Source organism: Gymnoscopelus braueri (genome assembly GCF_963280865.1).
Source record: "Gymnoscopelus braueri genome assembly, chromosome: 20".
In the NCBI taxonomy this organism is placed as follows: domain Eukaryota; kingdom Metazoa; phylum Chordata; class Actinopteri; order Myctophiformes; family Myctophidae; genus Gymnoscopelus; species Gymnoscopelus braueri.
The window spans coordinates 2697213-2719469 of NC_137622.1; the positions used below are offsets into that span (position 1 = coordinate 2697213).

Sequence of the window (22257 nt, forward strand, 5' to 3'; positions counted from 1 at the left end):
GATTGGGGTTTAAGTGGTTAAACCCTACATGCTTCAGTTGACCGGGTCCATACTTGATAACCCCCCCCCCCCCCCCCCTTTCCCCTCTACACCAAATCGCTTTTGCTGAAAATAGCTAATCTACAAGCTGCTATTTCTGGCAAATGTTCACCTATTATGACAAGCCCAGAATAGGGATGCTAGGGCTCATGTGGTTAATCAACAGGTCTTTGTGATTAAGGACATTTATCTCACTCATACTTCTGCTCCATAGAATTACATTTGGAAAGAAATAATTGGAGTTTCAACTTCAAAGCATAGTCTTCAAAGAAAATCATATTAGTTAATCCCATTACTAAGAATCATAAAATTGCTTCCCCATTCATAATTATACACATTACCTAAAGATCCCAAAATTTCCAGCTAGAGGAAATGGAACAAACACGCCAGATTACTTCCTCTGTTAAGATTTGATTTGTTAAAGAGCAACAAGCAGATGAGATCAGAGTGTTATGGTGAGTATGGTCTGTTGGGCTATATTCACACTGGCAGCCCAAACCAAATTTCTTTTGCCTGTACAGATTGGAATAATAATTAGTTAATCAAGTCTGAACAGCATAAAACCACATGGCCAAAAAGAGCCGATCTACAAGCTCCGAAACATGTCGCATCGCAACGTGTTGTGGAGCTTGTACATCCGCTATTTTTGGCGACATCTCAACAACACAAATCCAATGTGTTCACTTGCAAACAGTGTGGATCAGTCAGTCCAAAAGGTCAGATTTGAAAAACAAATCAGATTTTGCCTGCAGCCTGAGCAAGGCCTTAGGACAGGGGTCTTCAAAGTTTTTCAGGCCTAGGACCCCTTAGCAGAGAGAGATTAAGCAAGGACCCCCCACTACATATTGTATAAAACTTTGTTGCAGATTACATTTTTTCAAAGATGGCTTCATAGACTTGTTTGACATACATTATATTTTCTATTAATATGTTGGATTCATGTTCATTTTCAGACATTTAACCTTTTAAACCCTCAATACTGGACCACTGGCTCTGCTCTTTTTCCCTCTACACCAACTCTCCAAAAATAGCCGATCTACAAGCTCACAACGCAGCGTGAGGCGTTGAGCTTGTAGATCGGCTATGTTCCCCATCACACAAAGATTTGGCGGACCCCCTGTAGTTACTCTGAGGACTCCCTGGGTGCCCCGGACCCCCTGTTGAAGACCCCTGCCTTAGGTAAAGCTTATGGTTGGGCTGGTGGTTGTCAGGATGCTGTGGAGGAGGAGCTCCTCTGCAGTAAGAGGGAGTGGCAGCTGTCACACACCCGTACGGGCCGAGGGTAGGAGGGTAACGCCAGTTCGTTGCTGGAACATACGTTGCAGTAGATGTCTCCACAGTTCCTACAGTGGTGCTGGGAAAACACACACCAAAAAAAAACATGGTGAGAAGACAAACGGACCAAAATCAAAGGCGCCTGGAGGTGCGAACTCTGCCGGCACCAACCTTACTCCCATGAAATGTAACGCGTCAAACCACAGCTATCCAAATATCTCTGTTCCGGAGATAAGTAATGTTTTGTTTAACACTGGGCACCGCACTCCCCTGAGTCCTCGGCAAGATACGCAGGGGACAGTATTCGTATGCACACAAGCAGAGATTTCGTACATTTTTACTGTAGAAGGATTATACCGTTGACTTTTGAGACCAAAAAGTTGATCTCTTCGCGGCAGTCAGCCTACTACTTATTCCCACCAAGTTTCCTGAAAATCCACCCATCCAGTCTGTCATTATTTTGGGATACTAAATGTGAGTCACTTCCAAGAGGTCTGAGTCACTGTGCTGTTCATGTAATAGACAGCTACAAACGCCTCTATTCTTCGTTATAGTGCTACTAATGCTGCGTGAAAACAATCAAGAAAGACTAGTAGAAAGTAAAACCATGGGTCACACAAAAACAACAGTTTACTGTTGTAATTATGCCCGAGGCTTGACCCACATCCCAGTATCTTGTACATGATCTTACAACCATAATTAATCACTCTTAAGGGCCATCCACACCAAGCACTACATTTATATTGTTGACAAATGTCACTGGTATAGTTGTGGTGTGCAATCTACTATGCACTTAAATTAGAACCATTTTTTAAATAGTATATTTATTGTCCTGGTGCAGACAGTCCTTTCAGCTGTGTAATCAGCTGTATAGATTCGTACATTCGGTTTGTACCACAGATGACATCACCATGTTTTCCATCTATTGCTATCTTGCTGCCTTCAGTATCAGTTCAAAAGTATACATTGTTGCTGTTTTCGTAAATTAACGGCCTACTTGATCACACTACAGCGTCACAAAAGCATCAAAAGTAGCATATCCACAAACTCGAAAGCTTGTGGTAGATCTGCTACTCCTGCCGTTTTTGAATTTGAATCCTGAAAAGTAACAGTTTTGGACATATGAGGTTTCCACCCGAAAGAAGACGATATTCTGTGTGTACTCAATAAACTTAGAATTACCGTGTGACACTGCCTTGATGTCACAACTATTCTCCGAGCTTGTGCTTGTTCACTGTCGCCAGGTAATTCAACTGAATGACCAGTCACGACCCTTAACAACCTGCCGTCCCTATGTTGGCCATGGCATTATTTTCAAAAACTTTTAAAAAAATGCAAAAATGGCCGATATACAAGCTTGCAACATGTTGCGCTTGTGGATGAGCCATTTCCACTCGACAGTATCATACAAGTATAAAATAGGGTTGTTGATAGCGGAGATGATTTTAGGATCACAACAGTTACCTTTCTGCGAGCAATGGAGAACTCTTTCTGGCATTGTTTACACTGCGTGGCCTCGTCATCTTTCAGCCACGCATGACCCTGATGGAGGAAGAGTCACACATGAAACAGGATGCCATTTGGCCCAATGAAAACGTACATTTCTGAAGTATTCCAAACATTACCTTCAGGGCTTTATTAACCTCCTTGAAGTCCTCCATCTTGAGTTTAGACCTTTGGGACACAAATTCAACAAAAAACTAAATGAATGTAGAGCTGTATTTATGGACCAAATCACAGTATCTAATGTCTTTTATAGGTGTTTACAGCTCTTCATTTAGTTAAATTAGACTTCTGAATAACGGGTCTCCCTTGAAAAAAATAGATTCTTAATCTCAATGGGACTATCATGGTTAAAGATTCATGGTACATAATGGTAAACGTTTTATTAGTCGTCTCAAGAGCAGAAACCCAATATTGCCCCCGCCTCCCCACCCCCACCAAGCATTGTTTACAAAGGTAGCAAGGAAAAACTACATGTTGAAGGATCCAGTCAAAAAAATACCGGTTCCAATATCTAAATCATACATTTTATATTATCCTTCGCTGACAGAGAAGCTCACAAAACAGCATCCCTCGAGAGGAGAGCTTTTAGTCTCCTCACACAAAGCGGATCAAGTGGTCTCACAAACTGAGAACAATGTTGAGGAATTTACAATGATCAAAGTGAATGTTCTGGAGAGGAACTCTTCGGCACTTAATGCTTAATGTTATAACTCACTGATGCAGGTTCTGAAGATCTGATACCAGCTCACTGTAGTAGTTGTAATGAAGGCTGCTCTGTTTATCTCAGTGTTTTAGAGCAAGCCATTAACACAAGAGCTCAAGTACTGTACTTAAGTATAGTTTTGAGGTGTTTTTTTTTTACTTTCTTCAGTATTTCCAATATTCAATACTTTTACTTCAACTCCACTACATCTCAGAGGCAAATATTGCACTTTTTTACTTTTTACACAAAACGTACATTAACCACTTCAGCCCTATAAATATTTCGGCCAGTTGAAAATAGCCGATCTACAAGTTCACAATAGATCTGTTAATTTCAAAAGATTTTAATACATTTTAAACTGGTGAAACGGGTACTTTACTTTTGGTACTGTATATTTCTGATGCCAATACTTTTGTACTTTTACACAAGAACAGTATTTCTACATTGCAGTATTGACTAACTTAAGTAAAAGTATCAATACTTTTACTTAAGTAAAACATGTGAGTACGTCTTCCATCACTGCACTAGACTACACCCAACTTCCCCAATATCATGTCATTCATTCTCCAAATCCTTTTACTGAAAATGCATCCGTCATATTGGGAGAATTCAATATTGTTTGCCCCGGCCCGGCCCTGACCGAATGTGGACGGATGACAAAAAAGACAAGAGGACAACAGAGGTGAACAGAGGTGCAGATGAGAGGTACTGACTGGCTGAGGTGCTGTCCCATCTCCTGAAGAGCCTGTTCCTGCTGCTCACAGATCTGCTGAAGCTGCTGTTTCTCCTCCTTCAGATCCTCCAGCTCCTGCGTCACCAGAACAACATGATCAAACTCAATAACTCATTATATTAAAAGCAGGGGTCTTCAAAGTTTTTTAAGACCAAGGACCCCTTAGCTGAGAGAGACAGAAGAAGCAGGGGACCCCCCCTCCCCCATGTTGGATGTTGATGTGTGTTTTCAGACAGTTAACCACTTAAACCCTGAATACTTAGAAAACTTGTACTTGATCGGCTCTTTTTCCCCCCTACACCAAACCTCTTTGCCAAAAATTGCCTGCGAGGCGTTGTGAGCTTTCTAGGGTTCTAGGGTTCAAGTGGTTAATGAAAAAAAAGTTCCTATCACGCAAACATTTGGTGGCCCCCCCTGTAGTAACTCTGAGGACCCTCCTAGGGGTCCCGGACCCCTGTTAAAGACCCCTGTATTAAAGCCTTCACTCTTTACTGTCTTTATAGAACTGAGAGAGAAAATAAAAAACGCTTTCCCACTGTATGGCTCCCCTTGACTCGACTCTATTCGCCTTTATGAGTTTTCCAAAAGACAAAAGTTGTGGATAGTACCAGCTACTTTTTTGGGTACAACCTCTATCGAGGTTCCAAGCGAGCCGCGGAAAGTGGCCATTGCTTTTTTTTTGCAATGCTGGGCCGAGTGTGCAGTGGAAATGAAGTACCTGGTACTGAAAGCAAGTAGAGTTGAGCAGAGCTGGTACCATGCAGTGGAAAAGCGCCAGATTTATACATTTTGAAAATTAAATCTATTTTCTGGATAACCCATTTAGACCTGGAATGCCTATACGTTGTTATACCTTTCAATTCGGGAAAGCATCCGTGTCATTTTAGTTGTTACTATACATCGTCACTGTCAAATTTGAGACTTGTAAGTCTCCAAGTTTCAAATTTGTATGTTTATTCGTAAATTAAAGCCCTACTTTATCATACAAGAGTGTCGCATAAAAGTAATGAAAATAGCACATCTACAAGTGCACAACGCCTTGCATCGCGAGGCGTTGAGTCCTTGTAGATCTGCTATTTTCACTATTTTAAATCGTTTTCACCAGACGACAACAAAGATATATAGTAAGATGATAAAAAAAAAATCAAAACAAAAATATGTTTTTTTTAGAAAACATAAGTGTTTAGAAAACATAGGATAAGGTGTTTTTAGAATGGGCCTCAGGTCTAAATGGGTTCATGTTGTGTGTGTGTGTGCGCGCGTGCTACTGACTGCATGTAGGCCGTGTAGTTGTTGGAGTTGCGTGCGTAGCTCCACGCTGTTGTCCTGTTCCCTCTGCAGAGCCTTCTGCATGCTCTGTCTCTGCTCCTTCTCACTGAGCAGCTCACTCTCCAAGCTCAGCCTGGGGACGCCACACAGGACAGTGGTGTTTGATAATGCTCATCGGTCTGTGGATGTCTACAAATTCCAGGAACCTGTGTGTGTGTGTGTGTGTGAGGCATAAAGGTAGCTCTCCACTGCACCGACGTTGGCGGCGGTAAGTGTTGGAAAGCCTCTGTTGCCGAAACTCTGCTGGGGGGGGGGGGGGGGGTGGCTTTTCTGCTTTTATTGAATAGTAGTAGTGAAGAGTGACAGGAAACAGGAAGAGAGAGACAGGGAATGACACGCAGCAAAGGCCATCCGGCACGGGATTCAAACCTACGACAGGTTTAAGCATTAAGCCTATATGTGGTATGCACCTTAACCACTACGCCATCGGCACCCCCGAAAGTCTGCTGTTGAATGGGCGGTGGGTACACTGTCGCGTCGGCTCGCAAGTTGTAGGGAAGAGTCGGACAGCAGCGGGCTTGTTGTTGAAGCCAAGCCATACGCTATTTTTAGCATCATAGTAGCCGTCTGTCGGTGTCGGCTCTCAGGTTCGTTCAGCAACCTTTTTTTCACACCTTTCAACCGACTGATCTCCCTACTTAATTCGACTGGCAGTCTGTAGTAATCTGTAGTAGTCCGTTTGGTGGAGAGCTACCTTAACTCAGGCACCGTTCGATTGATTGACTTCCAACTTGGCTTGTGTGCGATGACCCGGGGATGGTTGGACCAGCGCTTGTACAAAATCGAAAACACTCCCAATAACGTATTTCTTTAAGGTGTGAAATTATAATTACATTTATTATTATTATTATTATTATTATAGGTAGACTTTTTCAATTTATTGACCTGCTGTTTGTGCCATAAGTACATCAGAATGCAAATATTATGTGGCGATATAGCGACATAATTATTTTCTTTTCCAAACAAGTTTTTTCACGGTGAACAAAAGCATCAACCTGTTAACCTGCGTGTGTGTGTGTGTGTGTGTGTGTGTGTGTGTGTGTGTGTGTGTGTGTGTGTGTGTGTGTGTGTGTGTGTGTGTATTCCCTCACCTTAGCGTGTCCAGGTCAGCCAGCTGTTTCTGCAGAGCGTCTACGGTCCCCTCCAGCTCGGACCTCATGTCTTTGTCTGATTGGTCGCTCTGCCGTCGCCCCTGTTCCGAATCTTGTAACCTGTGCCAAACATCAATGACGCTCATTTACACACAACTCGCATTTGATTGAATTGTGTTTTTTTTTGTCATTGAACACTGGAACAATTACATTTCTGTTTGGCTTTTAGGCTTTGAAGTTGCACAGGGCAGATGACAAATAACTTGAATATACAAAGAAATGACTGACATATTGAATAACTTTATACTTTCAAAAAAACATTAATAGTGGAAATACAACGCGATGCGACGCGTTGTAAGCTTGTAGATCGGCTATTTTCACTACTAGATTTCGCGATTAGACGATTATGTAATAATTGTGACAGGCCTGTGACATGATTACTAGAATCACGTAACTATAACGCGCGCACGCACACACACACACACACCTCTGCTCAAGTTCCTTCATGGTCGTTTCCATTTCACTCATTTTATTCTCAAGCCTCAAAGCCTCTTCTGTCTTCTTTTCTGCCTCACGCTCAGAGTTCTAAAGAATCACATAGATTAGAGACAGACAGACATGTATGATAAATGAGACAGATTGATACATACAATACATTAGACAGACAGACAGGTTCTTTATTGGTCCGTTAAGGCAGTGGTTCTCAAAGTGGGGTCTGGGGATCCGCAGGGGTCCTGGAAGGGGTTCCAGGGGCTCCCCGGCAAAATGAGGAACCGTTTACACGACAGTACCCCCATTATATACTAAAGCTGTTCAAAAACAGCCGATCTGCCAGCTCATAGGGGCGGCCATAGCTGAGTGGTTAGTGAGCCCGCCTAGGGAGCCAGAGGCCCTGGTTGCCCCAGGTTCGATTCCAGGCCAGTGAGTAGAGCACGCCTTCTCCTGACGGTAGTATCCGGGTAGGAGAGTTGTCCTCATCGATTCCAGGCCAGGCCAGCATATGTGTCGATGAAATGAAATTTGTCCCTGAGCAAGACTCTTAACCCCTAATTGCTCACAGGTTCTCATTGGAAACAAGACCGCAAGGACTTTCATGAACGACCTGTTAAAAGGAATTATCCTTATCCTTATAGCGCATCGTAAGGCGATGCATTATGAGTGTGTAGATCGGCAACTTTCTAAATATTTCGAAAAATCTTGCATTTGTGAAAAACTTTGAACACAATTCTTCAGCCAAATTTGGGGGGTCCTTAAGATCTAAATATTTTTCTTTGATGTTTGCAGTTTGAAGTTCAGCACCTTAAGGGCCAACATTTTGAATAATTTAGATTTTTTCTTATACACAAATCTTCTCTTCTGTGGGTCCCTGGCCAGGCTCCTTTTCAGATGGGGGTCCGCGGCCAAATACATATCTTCTTGGGGTTCCTTGGCATGAAATAAATTCAGAACCAATCAGAACCGCTGATTTGGAAGACATCTGTAGAATCGGCCTCAGGTCTTAATAGGTTAAGAACCACTGCATTAAGGACATTTTGCGGCACACACACACACGAGATGGATGGAGGTACAGTTACCTGTGCTTTGTGGAACATCTGCAGGTTGAGGCTCTTCACCTGGTCCAGCTGCAGTCTGAGTGCAGCCAGTGTGTCCTGCTTCTCATGAGTGTCCTTCTCCAGCAGCCTCATGGCCACCTCCATCTCCTGCTTCAAGCCCACCTGCAGCTCCAGCTCACGCTCTAGCTCCTGACACACACACACACACACACACACACACACACACACACACACACACACACACACACACACACACACACACACACACACACACACACACACACACACACACACACACACACACACACACACACACACACACACACACACACACACACACCAAACAGATTAATTGTCGGATTAATGGTGGCGTGCTATGAGCTTGTATATCTGCTATTTTTGAATAGCCAAAGAAATCTCAAGTGACACAGATGCGTTCCCGGATTGAATGGGTTAATGTGCTGTGGGTTGTTAATATGACAGCTGTTTGCATCATGGCTGACCTGGCGAATGCGTTTCTCCTCCTTGTACTGTTTCCACACCACGTTGTACATCTCGTCCAGACCCTGGCGCGTCTGTTTGTACGTCTCCAACTCCACCTGGCTGTCCTGCATAGTGGCCTGCAAAGCGCACACATGCGCACACACACACACATATGCACACGCACGCAGAGCAATTAAGTGTACTTACATTGTATTGTACTGCTGAGAAGTTCCTATATGACAGTGATTATCAACATTTTTAATTTCAAGGACACTTTGACACCAACTCTGGGATCAAACTGGGAACCTCGTGTTTCCCAAGCGGCTGCTTTAATTGATTGATTGACTGATTGATTGATTGAATACTTTATTAACATGCTTATTAACAGTACAGTCAGTAGTACAGTCAAAAGTTATGCTAAAAAGGATAACACAAAAAGCACCAGGGGCTTGTTTCCATTGTGGTCTGTTGAACTCAATTCCTCAGTAATACATATAATACAGACAATACAATACAATACAAAATATACAACAAAAACATAATGAAATAAAGCTAAGTAGAATCATAAGGTATATTTACAGAGAAAGTAGGGGAGGGGGAGGGGGCGGGGGTCAGGGGATTCTACAACAAGGTGTTCAATGAGTCAAACCAGGGGTCTTCAACCTCTGGGACCCCTAGGGTGTCCTCAGACAAATATCTTTTTTTTACATTAACCACTTGAACTCTAGCATCCCTATTCTGAGGGGAACATTAAACGAAAATAGCTGATATATAAGCCCACAACGCCTCGGGCTCGTAGATCGGCTATTTTTGACAAAGAGTGGTGTAGGGGGGAAAAAGAGCAGACCAAGTATAAGTTTTCAAAGTATTGAGGGTTTAACTGGTGAACTGTCTGAAAATACACATTAACATGAATCTAACACAACGCTACACACTGACAAACAAGTCTATGAATCTATGAAATCTATGAAAACGGTTTAATCTGCAACACAATTTTATAAAATATGTAGTGGGGGGTCCCTGCTTCATCTCTAAGGGGTCCTTGGCCTGAACAACGTTGAAGACCCCTGAGTTAAACTATGATCATTTGTATTTTAACGAAAAGGAATTATTGTAGGTTAGTTTGGGTAAGGACTCCACCTCTACCCCTGGAACCCCGCTGTGGTTTGTTGTCCACAAACAAAGTTAGTGTCTGAGCACGAAAGCTATGCAAAGACCATACATTAGTCATTATTCGGACAACTGAGTGAATGTGTCTGTCAGTTTGCTGACCTCTTCCTTCTTCTGAGTGGACTGTAAAATAGTCTTGTTCTCCTTCTGCAAGTGTTCCTGTTCCTCCCGCAGAGAGTTAATCCTGTCTGTGGCTGCCGTCAGCTGAGGAGAACACACACACACAAACACACGGCTGTCACGATTATGATATTTTACATGACGAATTATTGTTACACAAATAATTGCGATCAACGATTTAATTGCGTTTTTATCGTTGAACTCTGGAACTTATCAATACAAATTACATTTATTTTTGGCTTTTAGGCTTTGGAGTTGCACAGGGCAGATATGACAAATAACCTAAATATACAAAGAAATTACTGACATATTTAATAACTTTATGCTATTAAAAAGTACTTTTGAAAATGTTTGAAAATATATGAACATTTTTCAAAATGGAAACTATTATGACGATTATGCAAAACAATTGCGATTATCTCAAATAATTGTAATTAGGCGATTGTCTAATTGCAATTACCGGTATGTAATAATTGTGTCAGGCCTAACAGAGTAAAACACATAGGGCTCTATTTTTGGCACTGCTAAACCCGCACCCGTTGCCCACTAGCCGTGAATTTCTGCCCATTATCCGTGAATTTGGGATAAGGGAGCTGGCACTGTCCCTAAACGCTATTTTGCGCCCGCTATACCCGCTATTCATTATGCCGACTCCACTATTTGCGCCTGGAGGTGTGGCCGTGGGCGTGTTGTTGCATTATCCCTAAAATTGCTATTACCCAAAAGAGAAACTTGATGTCTCCCCTGGACCCAAACTAGTGAAAGTCCCAGATTTAACACGTTGCTCTGCAATGTGTTGTGAGCTTGTAGATCTGCTTTTTTCACTTCTTCTTAAAAGTTAAATTAGTGGATTTTATTTACATTTATTTTAATTATGAAATTATTTTGAAAATGTTATTGTATGAAAATATTAATATATAAAAAATTTGGGGAAATCTTTTGAAATAATAATATGTATATATTTTTTAAAGGGGCGTTATCTACTCGCGACCCACAAAAATGCGTCCACGACCCACAAATTTGTCCCGACCCACTGTTTGGGAAACATAGATATAGACGCTCGGCCAAACTAGATGCACCGCTGTGGATTCTAACCCCTAGACTCGGCGGTGGTGGTAGGCAGGTACTTTACCCCTGCACCACCCCAAGTGCATAAAACACACACAATCACTACAGAGCACTTATTTTATGCTAAGACTGTAAACATCAGATTCTCTTAAATTGGAAAAATACTTCCTTTGGTAGGTGGATCTGCGAGGTCATGTATTTTCTTAAATTAAAAAAGATTAGATACACACTGAGGGGATCTACTGATAAGTTTACTAGAGTCTGGCAGCCTTTTCTTTCATATGTTGATCGTGCCTCTTAATGTTTGAATTCCAGATATTGCATTGTAAACTTGCTCATACTGTATGTTGTTGGATGTCTTGTGCTGTGATGAACCTGACTTGTGTCCTCTTTGGTTGTCTGTTTTGTTTAATTTTGACTCTGTCTTCCTTTTTTTTTCTTTTTCCTTTTGACATGTGTCTTAATCTGTGTTATACTTGTCTGTTTTATTGTCCTTTTTGAAAAGAATTATAAAAAAAACACTGAGCAAAAATAAAAAGACCAAAAATTCAGTCGAGCACGTGCATACTAGGCCTGTCCCCGACTAAGGATTTGTTTAGTCGAATCTAATTGGCGACTAATTGCCAATAGTCGACTGGCAGTCGACTAATAAAAAAATAAAAATAAAATATATATTTTTTTTTAGGGCCAAAATACATTTTATTTCAAAGGGCCAAGTCTACACAGTTTGTTTTGTGTCTCCAGCAGAGTTTCTAGTGTCTCTATCTCTCTCTGGAAGAGGTTGCACATGAACTCTGCAGCCGCACTGAGGCGCTCCAACACAAACAATACCAATACAAAGACGAGGACTAGATTCGACTAAGAGACACGCAGTCGACTCGGACCCCCCGCGACTAACCAGTCGACTAGTCGACTTAGTAGAGGTCAGGCCTAGTGCACACACACACACAAACACACACAGTTTCTCTGACCTCTTCTACCAGTTTGGTGTTAGTCTTCTCTAAAGAATCCATCTTGGCCTGCAGGTCTGTCACTGTCCCGCTGAGGTTACGATTCAGCTCCTCGATGTAGTGCTTCTGGTCCAATATGGCCGTCATCTTGCAGTCACTGGAAAAACAAGGATGTTTTTATTTTATTATTATTGTTTATTGAGGGGGTTTGGAATGGAATCTACCGTGAAACGGACTGTGTTATATTAATATGTGATGAATAACAGTGTAATGCAGGTGAAACACGGAACTCACTCTTTCTGAGTGTCGCTGACGGCAGGGTCTTTCAGGTAGAGCGAGAAATCAATGACCGCCACCTAAGAAAGTCACACAAAAACGTATGTCTGCATGGGACTGGGATGCAGCATGGGTCGTAGCTTTCTTCATGCAGGGGAATCTCTTCCCTCTACAGTGAGATTACGTGCAACTGCGACAATAAAAGCATTCCATGTCGTGCAACCCTCATCACTCACCTGGGAGTCCAGGTCCTCCCCTTTAATGCAGAGGTTGGCATCGATGACGTTGAGACCCACCAACAAGCCCCCCATGACTGTTCCTTCCTCCTCCATCATCAGCGCTCCCGGGTCATAGAACTCACTGAGGAGGAGAGAAAGGAGGCGGCAGGTAGCAATGAATAACACACATGAACAGATGGTGAAAAAGAGCACAAGCTTGTCATTGCATGTTTGACACAAAATGCTTATACATTTAGACTAGGGTTGCAAATATGGATTATCTTCTTAGCAATTACGTTTTTTTATAAATATATATTTTTTATACTTCGTCGCACAATAATCATGCAGAAATAGCTGATGTACAAGGTCATAACGCGTCGCGTTGTGAAGTGTTGTGAACTTGTAGATAGGCTATTTTCACTCTCTTTTTTTGGGGGGGATGTCCACCGATACCCAAAATAGAGATTAATTATTTTATTAAACTACAGATTATACTTTTTTTTTAGCTTTTATTATTATGCTTTGTCTAAAGGCAAGCTTCTTTGAGATTGTATTATAATTCTTTTTCTAAAGGCAATCTTCTTTGGGCTTTCGCGACTCACCCCAGGAGGTCCTTGCGGTCCAGCAATGCCTTCATGTAGTCTGCTACTTTCTTCTGCATGAGTGCCAAATGCAGCCACGCCCTCGCCCGGCCCAAACCAGTCCTGGAAAGGAAGAGAAAAGTCAACAAATCGGTCACATGTCGTAATGTGGCTTGTGCTCTAAGTCAGTGGTTCCCAAAGTGGGGTCCCCAGATTTCTTTTTTATATCGCATCAAAATCATTCTATACTTTGGCTATTCGAAAATATGTGAGCTTGTAGATAGGCTATTTTAGAAGAATTGTGGAAATAATTGTGAAAAGCGTGGAATAATTTTGGATTTATTTTTAAACACAGATCTTCTCTTATGGAGGTCGCTGGCACAATATATTTTCTGATGGGGATCCACGGCCAAATACATACAGAATTTGGGGGTGCTTGACAGGAAAATGTTTTTAGCTCGAGACTCAAACGAGAAATTGTATGTCTCCCCTGGACCAAAACTAGTGAAAATAGCAGATCTACAAGCTCAGTTATTTTCACTACTTCTTTAAACATTTGTTTTCTAATTTATGGAATTTCTCTGTTTTCTTTTATGTATGAAATTATTTTAAAATAATCATTGAATTTGTTTCTAATTGATGTAAAACGTTGCTTTTTTATGTTTTTAAATAATAATAATTAATAAAACTAAATGTATAGGAAACAAAAGAAATGAAGGGATATTTATTTACTCATGACCCATCCAAATGGGTTCCGACCCACTGTTTGGGAAACAGTGCTCTATGTCACAGCACACAGCATGTATGTACGGCACGTCAAAACATTCTTAAGTGAATTGCAATCAAACCCCGACAAGTTGGTCTTTTGAAGCCGGTTTAATGGACACAGGTGCATAAGCGCTTTGGCTTACTTAAGGCCAGGAAGATCTCGGGCACTTGTGGCAATATCAGCTGCCTCTGGACACAACTTCTCCACCAGTTCCAGAGGTCCCCAGATGGACTTATTCTGACCAATGAAGGACTTCTTTGCTGAGCACAACAGACAGAGACAGACAGCACTTCACACAACAAGTTCACAACGCCTTGCGATGCAACACATTGCAATTCTTTTCCATAGTACATTATTTATTTTGATTATTGGCACCGGTCATTGTCAGTCATATATATTTTTTTTTTGTCATATCTGCCCTGTGCAGTTTTTGTTTACAAAGCCTAAAAGGCAAACAGAAATATATATTATTCATATGTTCCCAAAAATTCAATTGCTAATGGATGACAATTAATTGTCAAGTAAAACATCATGATCGTGACAACCCTACCTTTCAGTCCATGCTTGAGGCAGTGTTCCAGGACCACAAAGAACTGTTGCAGTGGTGGGTAGTCAGAGTCCAGGGTTCTGCCCAGACTTAGGGAGGACTGGATTAAAACCTTGATGCTTAATTTCATCATACTGAGAAGGTTGGACCTTTCTATTGACACAGGGTCCTTGGGTGGCAGCACTGTGAAGCAAAGGAGGACAGGAATGGTGAGACAAGCGCAAAAAGACATAATTATTTTTAATGCAGTGAATGTGTTTTGATTCATTTATTTATTTAAAAAAAAAGAATAGTGTATATTATTTGAAAGCATCATTTATTCTGTCCCTCTAACCTTTGTGAGAGCGACAGACAGAGAGACTAATGATGACCACCTTATAATAACAATAATGATCGAGATGACGAGGGAGCACCTCAACTGAGGCAAAACTCTCATGATTTTATTAACATTATTTTTTTCTGCGACAGTGAAAATCGCTGGAAAAGTTGTTTGGTGTAAGGCTGGCACAACGTTAAAAAAAAAGGAATAAAAGTACAAATGTAATAAAGACTAAAAAGAATTAAGTCTTTAGGTCTGTGTTAAATACCTACAATAAAGCACTTGAACTTGGTATCAGTGTGCCCCATTACTAAGCAAGATTTATGGAGCCACACAGGCACAAAACAATGTGAGCCATGACCTGCTGCACACCAACAGTATAGCAAAAAAAACATAGTCCTCTGTACCATCATCATCATCATCATGCCATAAAATGTTCTTTGATCCTGGAAGTCATGTGTTCTTCTGACATGTGACAAAGATAAGTGACACAGTGATAGGAAGCAGTTCTATGGATGAACTTCCTGACCACACTGAACTGCAGGTGGTGAGGCTGGAAACAGTTTCATAAAGTCCATCTAGAATTGCAATACCAACCTTTGACAGCCCATTCATTGAAACCGAAAAGTCCTATCTGATTGTATTAAACGATGTTAAACTCAACAACATTGCAGCTGTGCGGAAAGCTTGGGTTATCCTCTTTGTATCTGCCAAGTTTTTGTTTCATAAATATCCACCGTCATGACCCACAGTACTTTCTGTCAATAAATTCTGTGCAGGTGATTCTTTTTCAAAGTGTTGGAAGTTTGGAAGCACTCGTTGTCAATAACGCTATTTCCTGCTGCCTCCTGCATTATGTGCAACTTCGAAACAGGTACGCAGGACCGTTGCATCTAAGTAGCTTGCAGCTACCTGGCAGGGTTTTATTGTCAGCAGTGGTGGTTCATAATGTTGTTGTTTTTCAATTCGTTCAATTTGTTCTTAATTCGGCTATTCACTATAATATATTTGACGTTTATGTGATTTTTTTTTTTTGGGGGGGGACAATTCTAAATTTCTACACAGCAGTTAGTTGAGTAAATATTTGACCAGGACTATCTATACTTTGACTCAAGTACTGGGGTCGGTTGAGTACAACACAGCTTGACCCAGAGACACAGTCAGATACAGTAAATGCCAGCGCTGATAGGAAGTTAGTAGTTCCATGGATGAACTTCCTCACCGCACAGTGACCGTTAATCATAAAAGTCCACCTCATAACCTTAGTATTCACCGTTGGAAGTTGTCCTTCTATGAGGTCTTGAGATTGGAAGCGTCCAGTGCTCGAGCACAGGGAGCAAAGACCAAGCAAAGATCCAAACATTACTTAATGTGGTCCAGAAGGTTAAATCGGTACTCCACTAGGTTGAACACCTGTACTCCGGCATCAGAGAATTCAATAAGCAGGTTTAGAGGGTATCCAGTAACATAATTACGATTTGTTTTTGGTCATCATTTCATTATTGTTTAAAAGTTATTGTGTTATTATACATGTATACACATCATGATTTTTCCTTTCTTTTCTGAGGATAATTGATTAATATCTGCGTGAACCCGGGGGTCTGGTGAGGGGGTTAAGGAGCCGCCTGGGTTGTTTTGCAACCACAGGACCGCCAGATCAGAGGAAGAGGCTATTACTATTGCTAGCAGGCAAACTATAGAGCACATGAGTACATTAATGTCCACTGACGGACAATCTATGTGCTGAAGAGATGCACTTCTGTAAGTTATTGTGGGACTTTATGTGAACCGTTTGTCCACGCATAGGGATACAATGTGATGTCTCTTTCCTTGAAAAGCTTTAACCCATTAAGACCTGAGGCCGATTCTACAAAATGTCTTCTAAATCCTAACAGTATTCTGAAAAAAACATATGTTTCTATATCAGTGGTGCTCAAACTTTTTCATGTCAAGGACCCCCAAAATGATATGTATTTGGCCGGCCGCCGATCCCCATCTCAAAATATTTTGTTCCCAGGGACCCCCAGATGCAAAGATTTGAGTTAAAATGTTCGCTTTAAAACAATGGATATATTCAAAGATTTGAACACATTTTCACGATTTTTCAAAAATAGCAGATCTACAAGCTCGTAGAGCTTGTAGATCGTGTGTTATTATACATGTATACACATCATGATTTTTCCTTTCTTTTCTGAGGATAATTGATTAATATCTGCGTGAACCCGGGGGTCTGGTGAGGGGGTTAAGGAGCCGCCTGGGTTGTTTTGCAACCACAGGACCGCCAGATCAGAGGAAGAGGCTATTACTATTGCTAGCAGGCAAACTATAGAGCACATGAGTACATTAATGTCCACTGACGGACAATCTATGTGCTGAAGAGATGCACTTCTGTAAGTTATTGTGGGACTTTATGTGAACCGTTTGTCCACGCATAGGGATACAATGTGATGTCTCTTTCCTTGAAAAGCTTTAACCCATTAAGACCTGAGGCCGATTCTACAAAATGTCTTCTAAATCCTAACAGTATTCTGAAAAAAACATATGTTTCTATATCAGTGGTGCTCAAACTTTTTCATGTCAAGGACCCCCAAAATGATATGTATTTGGCCGGCCGCCGATCCCCATCTCAAAATATTTTGTTCCCAGGGACCCCCAGATGCAAAGATTTGAGTTAAAATGTTCGCTTTAAAACAATGGATATATTCAAAGATTTGAACACATTTTCACGATTTTTCAAAAATAGCAGATCTACAAGCTCGTAGAGCTTGTAGATCTGCTATTTTTGAATAGCACAAAGAAACCTAAAAAATGTCACAGATTATTTCCCGGTCTGAAAGGGTTAAAAACAATTTTTTTTTAAAGTCTGTCACAAAAAAATATATAGCCTATATATCCAGCTTCTTTACCTGGGAGTATTTTATTGTCAGCAGCAGCAGTGGAGGAGTGGTTCTGGTTGACGATCATGTCGTTCTCAGAGGTGGGTGAGCTGGCAGTGGACCCGGCGGTGCTCCTGAGGGCAGCGGTGCTGATGCTGCTGACTCCGCTGCTGATGCTCTCCGTCGCCTTGCGAGCCAGAGACAGGATGGGAGCCGACCAGCTGCTCTCCTCCGAGGCCGGCTTGTCTGCATCGCTGCTGGCAGTGGTGTAAAGTAACTAAGTACATTTACTGAAGTACTGTGCTTGAGTACAATTTCGAGTTTTTTTTTTTTTTACTTCACTGGAGTATTTCCAATTTTCAGTACTTTTGCTCCACTACATCTCAGAGGCAAATATTATGCTTTTACTCCACTACAATTATCTGAAAACTTTAGTTACTAGTTACTTTGAAGATTGATTATTATTACAAAACATACATAACATTACCCACTTCAGCCCTATATACATTTCGGCCACTTGAAAATAGCAGATCTGCAAGCTCACAATGCGTTGCATTGTGAGCTTGTATATCTGCTATTTTCTAAATATTTTCATACATTTGAAAAGTTGTGAAAAGGGACATTCTGCATAATGAGTACTTTCTACTCTTGGTACTTTAAGTACATTTTGATAGCAATACTTTTGTACTTTTACTCAAGTACATTTTGAATTCCGGGCTTTTATACTTGTACCAGAGCATTATTTCTTCATTGCAGTATTGATACTTTTACTTAAGTAAGAAAACAAAAATATGAGTACTTTTTCCACCACTGATCGCTGCTGGCCGCTGCGGCGCTGCTGCCTCCGGCCGGGACCTCCAGGACTTCTGGAGGTTCGGGTGGAGGAGGAGGAGGAGGTTCTGGTTCTCTGTCGTCCTCCTCCTCATCATCATCATCATCCTCCTCCTCATCAACCATAGCAGTGTTGTTGTTGTTTGTTTCTCCTGCTGCTGCTGACTCCTCGTCGGCCATTTTTCTCCCCTGCGATCACGTGATCAGCCCAGGATCAGGCCAGAGCAATCGCCATTGGTATGATGCGGCGATGATAACAGAGAGGATCGATCGATCAGTCCTGGCCTTGGATCAAGACTATCATCAGTGGTGGAAAAGGACTCTAATGTTTTACTTAAGTAAAAGTATCAATACTGCAATGTAGAAGTACTCTGTTACAAGTGAAAGTCTGGAATTCTAAATTTACTTGAGTAAAAGTACAAAAGTATTGATATCAAAATGTACTTAAAGTACCAAAAGTAAAAGTACTAAAATATTTGAAATTATAGCCTATGTATAAAATAGGGCTAAAGTGGTTAATGTATGTTTCATAATACAATAATTTATATCTGAAAAGTAACTAGTAACTAAAGTTTTCAAATAATTGTAGTGGAGTAAAAGTACAATATTTGCCTCTGAGAAGTAGTGGAGTAGTTTTTGATTGATTGATTGATTGATACATTTATATATTGTAATGCCGAATTCTTATTAAATATAATAATGCATTATTATAAATAATACATATTTATTTTATTTTTATTTATAACCACATATAATACATTATTATAAATAATACATATATATTTTATTTGTATTTATAACAACATATAATACATTATTATAAATAATACATATTTATTTGATTTGTATTTATAACCACATATAATACATTATTATAAATAATACATATTTATTTGATTTGTATTTATAACCACATTATAATACATTATTATAAATAATATATATTTCTTATTTTTTTAATTTCCACATAAATAAATAATGACACATAATGAGTAAATGTAGCTTTGCGACGCATTGTGAGCTTGTAGATCTGTTATTTTCAAAAGATTTTCATACATTTTATACATTCGAAACCTGTGAAATTGGACATTCTGCATAATGAGTACTTTTACTTTTGGTACTTTAAGTATATTATGATACCAATACTTTTGTACTTTTACTCAAGTTAATGTTTAATTCTCGACTTTTGTTTGTAACAGAGTATGTCTAAATTGCACTATTGATGCTCTTATTTAAGTAAGAAATGTGAGTCCTTTTACCACCACTGCCTAAAGTTAACCTACTTCTACCGCTTGGTGGCGTAAGTAGACTCGATGTGAGTCGATGATGTATCATCCCTGAAGTGTTTCAATGACTGTAGCCATAGAGTTATAATATATATCCCATCAGCCTGGGGGTTTGGGGGCCACAGGGGACCCCATGTGTCTCAACATCTCAAAATCATCTTTATCAGGATTATCAGGTTGAAAACATTGTGTCTGTTTACAACTACTACAACAACAACAACAACAACAACAACAACAACAAAAACAACAACAACAACAACAACAACAACAACAACAACAACAACAACAACAACAACAACAACAACAACAACAACAACAACAACAGCAGTAACAGGTAGCCTCTGCCAATTTTCTTTTAAGTGGTAGGGATTCATATCTAATAAAAGTAGCGAATGATAAACCCTACCTAAAGAAATAAAGTGTGTGTGTGTGTGTGTGTGTGTGTGTGTGTGTGTGTGTGTGTGTGTGTGTGTGTGTGTGTGTGTGTGTGTGTGTGTGTGTGTGTGTGTGTAATGATAAAAATGATAATAATAATAATAATAATAATAATAATAATAATAATAATAACAATAATAACAATAATAATAATTATTATTATTATTTTCTGCACTCAACAGGCACACCATTGCACCAGAATAAGTTTCCATTTCACGTACCGGTAAGAAAAAAAAGCAAGCACCAGCAATGCCTTCTTAAAAATATAGAATATAATGTATAACAAGCTGAGCATCTTGGGGCATCTTGAGGCCCCCAGTCAAATAAGTCAGTGCACACACACACACACACACACACACACACACACACACACACACACACACACACACACACACACACACACACACACACACACACACACACACACACACACACACACACACTTTTTGTAGGCTTTTCTTATTTAAGCTATTTGTCGGTAGAGCTTTAAAAAAAGAAGGGAACAAATAAATCACCCATTGCTTCACACCTGTAAACATGTGAAATGTGACAATAAACTGTTAATAAAGGCTTCTAAAGCAGTGGTTCTCAAACCAGTCCGGGGACCACCAGTGGTCCTTGAGGGAGTTGGGTCCCCAGCTAAATGATAGATAGTTAGGAACCAAATGGACCCTTATGGGTCTGTAACTCTGACACTCCATTTTGTACACTCTCAGAGTTAAATTAACATTGATTTAACAATATAAATTGGGGTTCCAGAGATAGAAATGCCATTAAATGGGGGTCCGTAGCCTAATACATGTCAAACTGGGGGTCTTTGAAATTAAAATGGTTGAGAATCACTGCTAGAGCCGTACAAATCTTCTCTTATTATGGGGGTCCCTGGCATATCTATTCAAATGAGGGTCCGCGGTTTGAGAACCACTGTTCTAAAGGAAGAAAAAAAAAGAAAAAGAAAAGGGACAGTAGGCCTATACACTGTAGTCCAGTCAGTCAGTAACCGGACAACTCACCCCTAAACACGCTCACCCCCATTTTTTCCGCAGACCACTCGCCCCCAGAGGTTCATGCAGTGGTGGAAAAAGTACTCAAATGTTTTACTTAAGTAAAAGTATCAATACTGCAATGTAGAAATACTCTGTTACAAGTAAAAGTCCGGAATTAAAAATGTACTTGAGTAAAAGTACAAAAGTATTGGCATCAAAATACACTTAAAGTACCAAAAGTAAAAGTACTAAATGTTTGAAAATAGCCGATCTACAAGCTCTCAACGCGTCGCTTCGCGACGCGTTATGAGCTTGTAGATTGGCTATTTTCAAATAGCCTGTGTATAAAATAGGGCTAAATGGGTAAATGTATGTTTTAAAATATAATAATTTATATCTGCAAAGTAACTAGTAAGTTTTCAAATAATTGTAGTGGAGTAAAAGTACAATATTTTCCTCTGAGATGTAGTGGAGTAGAAGTAAAAGTACTGAAAATTAGAAATACTCCAATAAAGTAAAAGTACCTAAAAACTTTACTTAAGTGCAGTACAGTACTTGAGTAAATGTACTTAGTTACTTTACACCACTGGGTTCATGTATTCTTTGTTTTACTGAGGTTAAGTTTAGGAATAAGTTTAGGTTTAGCCATAGTTTTAGTGAGGTTACGTTTAGGAATAAGGTTCAATTTAGGCACATAGTTTTACTGAGGTTACATTTAGGATTAAGTTTAGGCATAGTTTACTGAGGTTTAGGAATAACGAATAAGGTTAGGTTTGGGCATAGTTTTACTGAGGTTACGTTTAGGAATAGGGTTAGTTAGGTTTAGGCATAGTTTTACTGAGGTTACGTAGGAATAAGGTAAGGTTTAGCCTAGGCATAGTTTAATGAGGTTGCTTTAAGGCAGTGGTTCTCAAACTTTTTCATGTCAAGGACCCCCAAATTGACACTTATTAGCTCGCGGACCCCCGTTTGAAAAGATATGCCAGAGACCCCAATAAGAGAAGATTTTTTTACGGCTCTAGCAGTGATTCTCAACCATTTTAATTTCAAGGACCCCCAGTTTGACATGCATTAGGCTACGGACCCCCATTTAATGGCATTTCTATCCCTTGG

At 40.3% G+C, this 22257-nt stretch overlaps 2 protein-coding genes across 4 annotated transcripts in view; one reads left to right on the top strand and one right to left on the bottom strand.

Annotated features, from left to right (window-relative positions):
- Positions 1-90: 90 nt before the first annotated feature.
- rufy1 (RUN and FYVE domain containing 1) lies at positions 91-18630 on the bottom strand. Of its 3 annotated transcripts, XM_080416274.1 has the most exons (19): positions 18406-18630; positions 17637-17863; positions 14415-14594; positions 14007-14124; positions 13117-13218; positions 12533-12656; positions 12315-12376; positions 12042-12177; positions 9985-10086; positions 8733-8849; positions 8251-8418; positions 7164-7261; positions 6677-6796; positions 5529-5658; positions 4237-4331; positions 2940-2988; positions 2779-2856; positions 1208-1393; positions 91-1167 (listed from the first exon to the last, which is right to left on the bottom strand). In XM_080416274.1, exons 1-18 carry the CDS (start codon positions 18615-18617, stop codon positions 1247-1249), a joined length of 2265 nt encoding a protein of 754 aa, XP_080272400.1. In that variant the 5' UTR covers positions 18618-18630; the 3' UTR covers positions 91-1167; positions 1208-1246. The 3 variants fall into 3 exon arrangements, with proteins under 3 accessions (XP_080272400.1, XP_080272401.1, XP_080272399.1); XM_080416275.1 differs by having other exon boundaries at positions 91-1393; positions 17637-17860; XM_080416273.1 differs by having other exon boundaries at positions 91-1393.
- Positions 18631-19931: 1301 nt separating this feature from the next.
- fgf20b (fibroblast growth factor 20b) overlaps positions 19932-22257 on the top strand; it is a gene marked incomplete at its 5' end in the record, with an annotated part of 338476 nt that continues 336150 nt past the window's right edge. The window contains one exon of the mRNA XM_080416630.1: positions 19932-20012. Within this exon, the coding sequence (XP_080272756.1) occupies positions 19932-20012 (81 nt within the window). The remainder of the gene's footprint in view (positions 20013-22257) is intronic.

Bases quoted from the DNA above. Each gene is read 5' to 3' on its own strand.
- rufy1 (XM_080416274.1), bottom strand. From the start codon at position 18,617: ATGGCCGACGAGGAGTCAGCAGCAGCAGGAGAAACAAACAACAACAAC. The intron at 14,125-14,414 runs GTAGGGTTGTCA...TGTTGTGCTCAG, and splicing joins CCTCAAGCATGGACTGAAAG to CAAAGAAGTCCTTCATTGGT. The intron at 7,262-8,250 runs GTAACTGTACCT...GTGATTCTTTAG, and splicing joins AGATGTTCCACAAAGCACAG to AACTCTGAGCGTGAGGCAGA.